The sequence below is a fragment of the Girardinichthys multiradiatus genome, chromosome 3 (genome assembly GCF_021462225.1).
Source record: "Girardinichthys multiradiatus isolate DD_20200921_A chromosome 3, DD_fGirMul_XY1, whole genome shotgun sequence".
Lineage (NCBI taxonomy): Eukaryota > Metazoa > Chordata > Actinopteri > Cyprinodontiformes > Goodeidae > Girardinichthys > Girardinichthys multiradiatus.
In genome coordinates, this window is record NC_061796.1 from 4,768,535 (window position 1) to 4,781,943 (window position 13,409).

The 13,409-nt window shown below is 37.3% G+C and overlaps 1 protein-coding gene across 8 annotated transcripts in view; it reads left to right on the top strand.

Annotated features, from left to right (window-relative positions):
• fhod3b (formin homology 2 domain containing 3b) overlaps positions 1-13,409 on the top strand; it is a 138,676-nt gene that overhangs the window by 28,275 nt on the left and 96,992 nt on the right. For all 8 annotated transcript variants that reach the window (XM_047360484.1, XM_047360486.1, XM_047360487.1 and 5 more), the window contains exon 3: positions 887-951. In XM_047360484.1, coding sequence (XP_047216440.1) covers positions 887-951 — 65 coding nt within the window. The remainder of the gene's footprint in view (positions 1-886; positions 952-13,409) is intronic.

The following is a 13,409-nucleotide window of genomic DNA, read 5'->3' on the forward strand; positions in this document are numbered from 1 at the left end:
TGTGACCTGGAAATGTTTAGCAGAGGTGGGTAGAGTACTTATACCCAAACAGTAGCTATGTTTACATGCACAAAATTTCACAATTGGATTGAAATGTATTTGTACTAAAAACTAAAAAATAATCGGATTGCACCGTTTATTATTATTTTTATTGGCACGCAATCAATCAATCTGACCATGATGTGCGTTTAAATGCACATGGCTTTATTCAGAACAGAAAAACTGAGAAGTGTTGAGTTATCAAATTTCCCTTAAAAATACAGAAGAAGTACTTCTGTCTGTGCTGAACCACAAAAAATAGCAAAAAAAAACAGTAGTGCACCAGTTCGCTTGTCTTCTGAGCGCCCAGGATGGATCAGGTTCTAATCACGGTTAAGACGTTACTGAACTCCCTAATTAAGCTATGGGCTCAGCAACACATGCTACTGGTCTATCGGCGTTACAGGATGAGACAGCGAAACGAAATAAGCATTCTTCAAGTTCTGTGATGCCTCAAACATTAGCACTGCTGGCCCTCCCTCCACCAAAGCATGTCGATCGGATTGTCAATCAGCATAAACCACCTCTCTCAGTCAGATTACAATTTATTTCCGATCCTGCCGAATCCAATCAGAATATTCCGACTGACATGTTTACATGACACATTTTTAATCTGATTGGCCGTTTATTCCTATTACTTACATCCACGTGAACGTAGCTACTGTTTGTTTGGAAGGCACTCACTAAACTGAAAGAGGTTGGGTTCGGTTTCTGACTGGCTGATCCCCTTTAAGGACTGATAGAGCTGAAAATAGTGCAATTTTCTTCACTATCTAATTTTTTTGTTGCATCTCTAGTTAGACATCCTAAAAACAAATTGTTATGCACTTCCTTTTTTTCTTCACAGGAGGGGCAAGAAACACAGCATTATTCTTCGATCACAGCTTTCTGTCAGAGTTCATGCTTGCATTGGTAAGTAATAACTCCCAACTAAACCGTTTATATCATACTTATCTCTCTCTGTAGCTCAATTTGCCAGATATCAAAAGTAATATGAGCTTTAATTACCTCTATTAGTAGCAGATTCCTTCCTTTACATCTTTTCTGAACTTACACAGTGGCAGTGGTGGGACAGGGCCAGGAGCCTTAATTTGAGTGACAATTAACAGCACTTCAACAACACACTAAAAAACAGCAGTAGCATGAGCCAGAGAGAGTTTCTGTGTTCTTTGAGTAATGTGAGGGAACCAGCACAAAGAGCTGAGTGGAAACACATGCAAACATGCACGCGCAGTGGCAAGTGCGCGGACACACATGCGCCCAATCTGATTCAGATGTTGGCTTTCAGATTTTAGTTTAACTACATGGACTTTCTTGTTCCGCCTCTTTCTGGAAATACACCACTGATAATTGGGTGCTATTTGTTTTCCTACCTTGTTTAATGTTATTGTGTTGTATAAAATGACTAAAGTGGCTTTTAAATAGTAATTAACTAGCTAAGTTTATTACTGATACGTGTTCATAGCATTAGCAGAGGAAGGAGGAGAATATTCTCTCTTAAAGACACACACACACACACACACACACACACACACACACACACACACACATACACACACACACACCCTGCTTTAAGTGCAATAATAACCCAAGATCTGCAAAGATTATTAAGAAGCACACTGTCACATTAGGTAAAATCCACAAAGGCAGGTTTTGTTTAAATTAGGTCAACAATCTGAGTCAGGTTTTTGACTGTAGCTGAGGAGGCAACAATCGAGTATTCATTACTAAAATATGACAGCTGATCAAAGGATTAGTGACATGCACAAGGATTAAGAGAGAGATCAGGTTTGGTTATGTGGACAACTCTGAGATTTCTTTTATTTTGAAGGTTTAGATGCTAACCATGTAAGTGATAATGTGAAGCTTTTTTACATGAAATGCTTTTTAAAATGAAGCTGTAACTGATAATCTTGTTATCAGGAGTCTCATTGATTTCATAACAGGTCACAAGTTCAATATGGCTGTAGTTGTGAATATTTGCCTGAAACCCCCTGCTGGCACATGGCTGAGCTTAGTGGAGCCTAGGGAGTGAAAGACAGAATTGCTGCTCTTCTCTAAGTGGATGATGACCCTCTTTCTCTCTAAGTTGACAGCCACCTGTTGCCCCTCACTCTGGTCCCCCTCTGTTTCTCTCTGTGTGGCTAGCTGGTTTATTTTGTCTAGCTGAGGTGGTCACTGTTACTGTAACTCATCCAGACATATGAGTCTAATTTTATCAGACTCGCAAGCTGACCTTTTGGCCCACTGAGCACATTATGCAGCGATTTTCCTGTTCCACAAAAGAGATAACGTGTTGGACTTTCCAAGTTAAATGGCATTAAGTATATTAGGTTGAACATATGCTTTGCATTTACAGATTCAGCACTAATACATATTTTCTGTTCCTTTTTTCTGTTTGTTAATCTAAAACTGTATGAAGGCAGGAAAATTATATATTTTTCCCTTACAGTAATGGTGAAGTAAAGGCTCCGGAAGATTTTCCTGAAACTTGAAATTTTTAATTTAATTTTAAAAACATTGTCACTGATGACTTTGTGCAACATCAGCACACCCACATTGTTAAAATGTTTATCCCAGAAGCTCCCTCCTTGGACATGAGTAATGAGTTGGTTTCAGTTGTGTTTACTCTAATCTGTGTCATTTAGTGCTATTTTGTGGAAAAGCCATTGTATGGATTTCAAGCTTTAATTAAGTGGTACATCTTTTAGAGTATGTTCTCTGGTTTTTGGGGTTTCTCAAGATTTACACAAAACAAATCCAGCTTTCTGTTTGTCTGCCTGTCTGTATGTATGTGTGTGCATACACTATAACGTGCATAAACCACAGTAGGGCCTAATCCAGGTTTCCTTAATCATAGTCATTAGCAGTCACTTGCATATGTCTCTGCAGGGGTAACAAAGAAGTGGAAGGAAATGTCTCACCCAAGGAGCTAATGGTTTTTTAAACTGTAGTTTACCCTTCTGCCATAGTGACTTGTTAAAAACACTAAAGAAGCCTACTTGTATACTGAAAGCGCCTTTTGACATACATGAGGAAATCGTATCTATGGATGTTCTTTAAAAATTTTATGTATTAGATTTTAAAACCAAAAGGTCACTGTACAAATGCTGTTAGAACTTGTGATGGACTTGTCTCAGGGTGTTCATTTTTATCTTGTTTACTCTGCCAGACCTTTGCATTAAAAAGTTCCTCTGGCTGGATATATTTAAAACATTTAGTTGTATTTTACATGGGATTTGTTGGTTAAGATTATCGTTAAAGGCTGGGAATGTACCTTTATTAGTCAGAACCTTACCTATTACCCTGGCCGAGTCAGCCCTTTTTCTGAATAAATAAATCTTTACTCTTTTAGTCATTTAACATGCGAAAACAACCTCATCATCAGTTTGCCTGATCTAATACCAATTTATTTTGTATTAAATAAGAAGTCTGGAAAAGCTTAAAGAAAGCAGAAGACAGACTAAAGAACATTAATCATTGGTACCAGATAAAAAATGTCCTCTGGATAAATAGCTTCTATAAAAATGGTTATCGGTGCATTAGCTGTGTGTTTTATTGGAGGATGGAGAGCTAGCTTTTTGCAGTTACGGTAGATCCAAAGGTTTCTGCTAACATCACCAGCCAGACGAGTCAAATGAGTAGAGCTATCAGACTCACAACTAAAGACCAAGTGAAGCCTGAAAGCAATGACATTTTAAAAGTAAAATAAAACTTAGTTGCATTTGAATGCAGGCAGGAGATTTACAATGCTGCTAATGCTGCAGCTGCAGCCTAAATGGTCTTGAGAAAAAACATCCTGACTCTAGCGTACCTGAGACTCGGACTGGACCAGGTACAAATTACTTTGAAAATGTGGTCTCAAGACTGGTCTTAAGAATAAAACCGGTCTTCAGTACCACAACACTGCCCTTCAGTGAAGCTTCATTTTGTTTATTCTTTAAAGTCAGTGTTTTAAAAGATGTGTAATGAATGCCCTAGTTCTTTAATAAAGAACAAGGAAAATTACCTTTAGTGGATGTGGTTTTCTCATTAGGTAATCAGAACTGGTGATGATTTGATATCTGTTTATATTTGCATAACTAGCCCAGCAGCTGATGGTTTGGAGAAATGAACTCTTCATGTCCCATTTTGCGTGTTAACCTTGGCCACAGCCTGTTTATATTGTCAGGCTGTAATTATTGTCAGTGCACAAGATGTGGTATATTGAGCTGATTAAAGCAGTCCTGTGCTTATTTTCGAATTGTCTATAAATACAATATGGCCTCATCTTGGCTTTAGTGTTGTCTTCGAGACTATAGGAGAGGGGAAATGGAGGAGAAATTGAGGGACAATTACGACGGCAGACCATTGTTTGGTTCCCATAATGTCTAAATTTGAATACCAAGTGATAAATTAACCATGTTCTCAGTAATCAAAATCATACAGATCAATTTCTGTTCTAGGAAGTATATAAATTTCCCCATAAAATCTGCTTTTTGCTGTCACCCTTGTGTCGTTTTACAAGAAGCCGCTGTAAATTTGTCAGACATTACAGTTTCTCCAGATGATCCAACCCTTTTTTGTTTCACAACATGACCTTTTTTCTCTTTAAAATTATAAAACTAAAGGAAATTAAATCAAAGCTTAAATCTGATGGTATCCTCCAGTAAGAACAAGTTCATCTGTCGTAATACTGCTCCCATCTGAGGGGTGGCAGCTTAGATCGTGTGTGACACATTCTTGGTAGATTATCAGGCTTGTCTCTTACAACCTCTTATAATACTGGCTCAGGGCATAATTCATTGTGACCGCTGCAGACTTGTGCTATTCTTTCATGCTATAATTTTGTAAAAATTGGTAGTTTTGATCTTCAGTAGGACATATGAAGAGTTTGGGGTTGTTAAAATGCATGTTTTTATTCAGTGGATAAAAAATGGTTGCTGGCAGCTAACAATTAACACCTGCAGCTGACTTTTGACTTTTCATTCTTTGTCTAGTTAATGTCTTATAAGCACTTTGGGACGTCGACACATCGATTTAAGATAATGATCATCTGTAATTCAGCCACAGTGCACCATACTAAACAACCTGCACTGTTGTGTTCTCACAAACACAATTTCTTTACTACATTTGTATATATGAGGTAATCAGCATTTGATTAATGTTTTTTAAAGAAACAAAAGATTGAATTATAGATCTAATTGGATGTAATGGGGGCCAGATGGATCTGGGCCTCACCTGTTGGAGGCTGACAAATACAGTATATTAATTCTGAAGAAACGTTCCTTATTTAAAGTAAAGCAGCAACAAAAAAACTTAGTACAATGAACATGCAGTACCTCGCTAAAGTATACAATTGTATATAGGTCTGGACTTTGACTGGGGCATTCTAACGCATGGCAAGACAAGGCAAGTTTATTTGTAGAGCACATTTCAGAATGTGCTATACATATGAGCTTGCATTGATCTAAACAGTTTTAACATAACTCTGGTTGTACGTTTAGGGTTGTTGCCCTGGTAAAAGGTGAACCTTCGCCCCAGTGTCAAGCCTTTTTAAGCATCTAACAGGTCCCCTTCCAGGTTTGGCCTGTATTTAACTCCAACCTATCTACTCTAACCTGCTTCCAAATCCCTGCTGAAGAAAGCTATTCCCACAGGATGTTGCTGCCACTACCATGTTTCACATTGGGGATGTTGTGTTTACATGTAGGCAAAAAAGATAACATTTTCATCACCATCTTCCACATGTTTGCTCTGGCCTCTACATGGCTTGTTGCAAACTGTTAACAATATTTAAAAAACCTTAAGTCAAATGTCAAGCATGCTCCTATTATTTCTATTAAACAGCAAACACGGTCAGAGTCAGGTTGGTGGCTGATGCTGCAAGGTGCTGCACCCAGTAATTTGTTTCATACCTTTTCTATTAAGAAATATTGAGGCTTCAAAAAAATCCATGTCTGAAATCTAGTAACAAGTTCTGTTTGCATGCACCTCAACACGGCACATCCAACATGTTTTAAAGGCACCGTTTGATTTGCGTTAATTGACAAGATGTTGCACGGTGCTTCTGGTTTGCAGTCCTCCTTATGGCTTTCTTTCAACAATGTTTTTTTTTTGTTTGCAACTTTTCCATTAAAACCAGATTTTTGAAGTGCGCAGCTAAGGCTTTTTGTGTATCCAATGACTTTCTCACCTGAGCTGTGTATCCCTGCAGCTCCTCCATAGTTGAAATGGACCACTTGGCTGCTTCTTTAATTAATCATTGTTTGATAACTTAAACCTGCTTTAAACATCAGAATTTTTTTGTTTTCTGTAAAACTCTGACGGTTTTACAGAAAAGCTGTATTTAAACTGAGATCAAATTACTAAATTACTAAATAACACAAAGGTGGACTAAACTAATTAGATAACTTCTCAAAGCAACATGTTGCATTGGTTTTTTTTAGGGGTATCATAGTAAAGGGGTCTGAATACAAATGCACACCACATTTTTCCACTTTTCCTTCCAACTCACTTGTGTTCTGATTTGTATTAGTTGGAAAAAGCTCAAGGAATATGAATACTTTTGCAAAGCATTGTATGGTGAAAGAGTGAAGGAGAAAAATAAAATAACTCAGCCGAAACAAAATTTTCAACATTTCTCCAGTTTTTGTAGAAGTTTCTAGTTTATGTTAGTCAGAAAATGTCTGGCTTTCTGTCTTGCCTGATAGGACCCCTATCAGGCAAGACATACATATTTAGGAAAATATTTTTGTTTTTGTTTATTGTCTAGACCTGCTGAGGAAATGTGGGAATCATTGGCTAATGATAGCCACCGTGATAACTTCCTTTGGTAATGAGTCATCCAGACCTCTGTAAATAGAAAATTGCAAAAAACCATGAGCTCTTACAATAGAGCAATCAATCTCATACATGCCACAAGAAAGAGCTGCATGAATTAATATGCAGATCCTCCTAAAGAATTTTGTTTCCATTAGAATGCTCAAGACTATGTGGGTTCTGGTCATTAAAATACTGAAACTTGATTTTTTTTAACATATCTGCATTGTACTATTAACAAAATTGTATTGTGAATTGGTATTCATCGGAGTGGGTTAATAAAGATCTTTTAGCTCAATAAACTGAAGTCACATTTAAGTCACATTAAAGCAAGAAAATCAAGCATTTTTGCGCCTTAAAGGCTGAAGGGAAGGAGAATAATTAAAAACATTCATGTCCCATGGCACCCATGGGACACAGTGGAAGATCAAGTGGCCAAGACTCTCATCTCTTTGCTTCGCCTCAAAGAGAGCCTAAAATAGGATGACAGACCTAGAGTCACCCCTGGAGGCCAACCTAAACAATAATGTGCCAAAGAGGAGAAATCTGAAGAAGCAAAAATAAAAAGTGGGTGGACTGGATCTTGCTTTTTCTCTGCAAAACCAGATTGTCTGAAAGTTTGATGGTATCACTCATCTCACACTTTGTTGCACTCAGCTTTTGTATACATTGCCCGTTTCCAACCATATGCAGTGAGATAATATTTCTGAGGTTAACGTGTCATTTAGGTGCGGCAGTGTGTTTTGCTTGTATTTTGTCCCTGTGCCGTTTCTTTTTTTCTGTCCATGTGATTAGAACTGATTGCTGGCTCCTGCAAACTTGTACACAGCTGTAACATTAATTCATACAAGCACAATGATTCCCACATTCTCTTGCTCACACTCCAAAGGCATGCACACATTAAGAAGCCATCTGTTTCCAGTTGGAAGGCCCCTCAGTGCTACTACTCACCCATCCAGGAAAGAAGAGAGCTGTCTACTTTTTCATCTGTGGGGGATTTTTTTTCTTCTTTTTTGTCATGTTTACAAGATTGAGGGAAAAAGGGTGAATGTGGGGTTCTGACCTGAGGACTGAATCGCAACTCTGCATAACAAGAGATGCATTATGGGGTTTTACAGCAGTAAATTATATTGTTCCTATTGCTTTTTTTCTGACAACTACACAAACACCTGTCGGAAAACAACAACACACAGTGCTTTTTGAAAGAGGCCCATCATGAGAGCTTAAAAAGGAGTTCATGTGAACCAGACCGCCCTGAGGTTCACCACCACTTTGAGTTTGCAGCAGATCCTGCTGAAACAGGCAGGTGTGTAACATCCGTGACCACAGATGCTAAACATCTTACTGCTGGGTTGGAGGAAGCTTTGGAAAGAGTCTATGTTTGTTTTGCCATAAACCAATATTTATTTGTTGACTGCGCAGACATGTTTACTTATATACTAAGAGATTTTTGTGGTTTAGAGCTGAGGTTTGAGTTGCCTCTGGACAGCTTGTGTTGACTTCTCTCCATGCCATTAATGGATAAAGGATGTGAGGAGCACATTAGAAACATGGGCACATTTATTTTTTTTTATTTTAAGTGGGTTGCAACTTTAATTATCAGCTAAAAGCCAGAGTCGGTGAAACCTGAGATTTACTGCTTGGAGTATTGTATTGTGTATTGTGATTCTGATTTTTGTTTTTTGTAAAGTTTTGACCTGCTAATATTGACTGTAGCTGATTTTATCAGCTAAATTTAAGAACAGCATTCAGATAGTTTTTATGTCAGTGTTCCTCCCTTGAGCGGTCAATATTTATACAAGGACCAGAGGCAAGGTCACTTGTGAGAGAGTCAGTCGCTGTGAAACAGAGTATGCTAACCAAGTGCAATTAGCGAGGCTAGTATTATTAAACAAGAGGCGTCTGTGTATATTTCTTAGATAATACAACTACTCTGTGATTTCCAAAAGGCTGCCAGCAAATACAGCATTTTCCACGAAAGACAGGTTAAAAGCTCTGAAGGATAAAACAGAGCAACTAACCCGTAAATACATTTTGTTGTGTACTTGGAGTCTGTAGGAGTGCAGAAAAGTTTAATTTAGTCTCTCCAGGTGCTGCGTAGATATGTTTGTAATCTGTTTGGGTCATATTTTTCTGTCCGTTCAGTTTTCTCTATGCTCTATTACATTTTTTGACCAATATCGTCACAGTATTTGCTGCGGAACACCAAAAAAAGGTCATGGACTTCCGGCTAACCAATTCGTGTATCCACTTTTTTTTTTTTCTCGCGCGATTATGTAGTGCAAGCTCAAGTATGCCGATGCTGCAAGTAGATAAATCTAAATGTTCGGTTTTTGGGTGTATTAACCCACACAATTTATAACTCTCTTTTTTTTTTTTTAGACATGAATTTATTGTGTGTTGATATGACGTCCTGGCCATTGTTTTGATAGCAATAGCATTGTGCCTTCTGTGTATGTTAGTGCTTTGTGTTTGCTTTTAGCTCCTTGAGGACATAACCATACTGCTTGCAGTTTTGCATTGTTTTTGCTGTTTTAGTCTTGTTTCTGCACCGCTCTCCTTTAACATTTCCTCTGATAAGTCTTTAGAACTGTTTTAAAAACAGAAACAGAATGACAGAAATTGTTAATGATTTTCACATATCCTAATGAACCTTAAAACTATTAGTTGAATATAATTTTTCAGTAATTGTTCTGAATTAGTTGGTTAAAGTTACTATTTTTATCATTACCTTTTATGTTTTTAAACCATATTTACATCTGCCAGCATATCATCTGTGAACCTTTTGATGGCATTTAGTTTTTCATCTTGGTCATATCTGGAATTTGACTTTGGGATTATATTATATGGGAAAGAAGAGTGCCAGTACTGCCTTTAAAATGACTGATCTTTAACTCTGTGCCCCACTGGCCTTCAGCCAAATCCCTGTGTGCCATGGGATTCATCAGACATTCTCCCACACACATCATGCTGGTTCATTTTCTCTCCTCCAGTTTTGATCTGGTTGTCTTTGTAAGGAAACATCTCTTTCCTTCTGAATCTACAGAAAATGGGAAATGCAAAACACTTCACATTTTCTTTTTTTGTCACAACACCAACTGTCACTCACTCTCTATAGTATGAAACTGGCTTATTTTTTCTTCCCTTCACCTTGCATCACGTAGTGTTGCCACAGCTGGTTGGCTCTGAATCATTTACCATTACTGTTTTCCTATAATGGAGGATTTATTGGATTTTTGTTACATTCATATGTCATGATGGATTTAGTCCTCAAGCTGCCTTCAGCTGGAAAAACAGGGATTGATATGTTTTGTTTGAGCATTAGTTCAAAAGTCAATTGTTGCACTGAAGCTACGTTTGAAAACTGTTTGGTTTTGTTGCAGCACTTTTTATAGTTCAACACCAGTATGAATGTTTTAGTGGCCCTTGAATTTTGCTTCTCTAGCTGTGTAGCTTTCAATGCTGGCGGTTTTGTATCATTGTATTTATCCTGGCTTAACTTCTGAAATACGGGACGATCAGTGACATTGCGTTTCATTTTTACTCAAATTATTTTACGTAGGAAAAAAGGTCGTAATGTTCCTGATGATTGTAAACTATGAAACACATCAACTAGGTTGGGTCTATGTAACGTTGGAGATGTTAAAGAAAGTGTCTGAGCTGCAAGTGTCTAAAAAAAATGTGTTTTAAGATGAATATACTTTCTAGACAGCTTCTGGAATTATGCTAGTTTTTTCTTTACAGGTTTATCAATCAATAGAGGAAGAAAAGAATACAGTAAGTGTCGTAATTTGAGGTACTGAAGGACCAGAGCAGCAACAGGACATCAGCAGGCACATGGTAGATGGATACATTTAATTAAACAAACTAAAACTTGCAGCACAAAGGAAAACTCAGGAACCAGGAGTAACGGGAAATCAGGATTCATAGCGTAACAGCTGGATAAACAGACGACCCAACAATAAGGGAACAGAAAACATAGACTTAAATACAACAGAAAATCAGGCGAGTGCAATCAGCAAAACACAAACAGGTGCGGATCAATAAGGAATCGAGGCAAATGGCCTAAAACAGATTGAGTTCAGACTAAACAAAAAAAATGAGTGCTGTCTGACCCATATCTAATTGGGTAATTATTATTTGAAAATATAGGGACAACCCTAGAGCATTGGACTTTTACATCCAAATGGTCTGATGATCTTCTGATATTACGAAAATATATTGACGTCAAGAAAAATTAAGGTATACCTGGACATGTCAAAGAGGAACACTGTTAATTCCACACCAATGATCTTGGTATACAGGCACTTCTGAGACTAGGAGCACATGAAAAGCTACACATGGCATGACTTGATATCTCACAAAATCCCCTTGACTTTCTGTGTTTACAGTGTATCAAGGGAAAATTAATTGTTTCCAATCTCTGCCCAATTGACTGGTTTTGATAAATAAAAACTGTGCCAACAGTTGAATAGAGACACATACTTAATCCTATAAATACAACTTAAACTAAAACAGAATTTTTCCAGCACACCGAAACAGATCAGTCTGAACACTGCACTTCTAATAGCTCTTTTTTTATCTGTTGAAGTGTAACTTTTTATTTCATGGTATTTATTAGATCACCAGTGTCCTTTTTATCTCTTCCTGAGGCTTCAGTGAAATCTGCTGTTGAACACCTGCAGTTTCCAGTGTTTCACCTTGTGCTGCTGTAATTGGCTGCAACCCAACAGAATTTCAGGCACAGTAATTTTGAGTTATTTGGCAGAGGCAGTCGGTATGTGAAGATTTGTGGAGATGAGTTAATGATTTGTGCATCGTCACCTCACGTTCTGGTTCACAGCATTGCAACCCCCTCAGTGGAGGTATGATTCAAAAATGTGGAATGATGATGGATATTGTAAACAATTTTGTGATCCATGTAAATATTAGCCATCCTTTTAGGTATCTGTTTCTATTTATCATCTTCAAACATCTTCACAGCTTCTGCTGGTATTTTTAGAGCTAATCTAAGCTCATTGGGAGACTAGAGGAATAAGAAGTGTTTAGATTGTTGAGCCTTCAATGAAACATATAATCTTCACTTTGAACCCCAAAACAAGTCATTTTCTACCCAATTTAAGCAGGAGAATGAACTGAAGAAGGAATTTCTGTTCTGAACAATGAAAGAAAAGATGTATGTAATGAAATCATGGTAAGTAAAGCCTAATTTGAGGTTCAACTGGAAAAGAGACCCCATCATGTAGTAGTTAAACCATGTTTTCACCAGGTTTTAGGAAACTGGAGAAACCAGAATATATTTTTCTCCAGTTGGAAGCATAGATCCTCTTCTCACCTCCATTCCAAACATTGTAGGGGTGATTGAAGGGTCTACTTGAAAGAGCTCAAGCACCAGCATAAACTCCTCTTTCAGCCCACCCATGGCACTCAAGGGTATCACTTTTAGCAGGAGAAGACTGGACAACCTTTGTTACATCATTTAAAGCAGATGAAGAGAACCATAGATGGAAGAGGGGAATAAAGAGAGACGCAACAAAATAATGTGTGAATGTGAGCCAAAAGCCTACCTCATCATTAAAGGCATGTTGGGCAGTCGGCATTGATCCATCGAGAGGCAGAGCTGGACCTTTGTAGTGATGTCTACATTCTCACACAGAATGTACATATCACAATTTCTTATTTGAGTTTGAAGAATAAGTGAAAAAGGTAAAATTTAAATATGTGCTAGATCTTAACAAACTTACAAATGTAAGTTTTAGAAGTAAAATGAAAAATCCTCATATCTTCCTAACAAATCATGATTTGATGCTACAACAATGAACAGTTCTATTCTTTGTGTCTGTCCTGCGTGCATCTTTCATTCACTCTGTAGCTGTTTGTAAACAGATCTCAATGACTAATTACCAATTTTGATGGTTGCTTCTAAGCACAACCAATTAAAACTGACCCCTTGTTCTTGAGTTCACAGAGTCTATATTGGAACACTATACACAGTTAAATATTCTATTATTTATTTATATCTCCACAATTTATTTACAGCTGCCACATTTTAAAACATTCACCCAAGTCCTATTGATTTGATAAAACAAAAAAAAGCAGTCACTGACATAAATGTCACAGCAAAATGCATTCTGCTGTGCAGTCAACTAAAGGAATTCATAGCAGAGATGCAGTTAAGGACTTAGAATTTGATCACGATATTTTATGGTTTTTACTGTTAACAGTATTCTTTTTGAGTATTTAGACTTGATGGCTGGGACTTCATGTCACTGCTCTTTAAAATAAAAGCTGAAAACAAAAAGAAAACTTACCAATTAATGGGTAGACTACTTCAGAACTCCAGGTACAAGTTGAATTGCCAAACAGGACAAAATAACTGCATTTAATTTTTTGCTGTTCACGTAGGACTAACAATGGTAAAAATAGTAAAAGCATCAATTCTAACAATACTTTTAGTTTTTGGGGTTTGCAAACATTTCACAATTTATGTGACACATTATTTATGTTGTCATGATAAATCAAAATTGTGGTGACAATTACAAGAATTTCACAATAATGATAGACTGTAC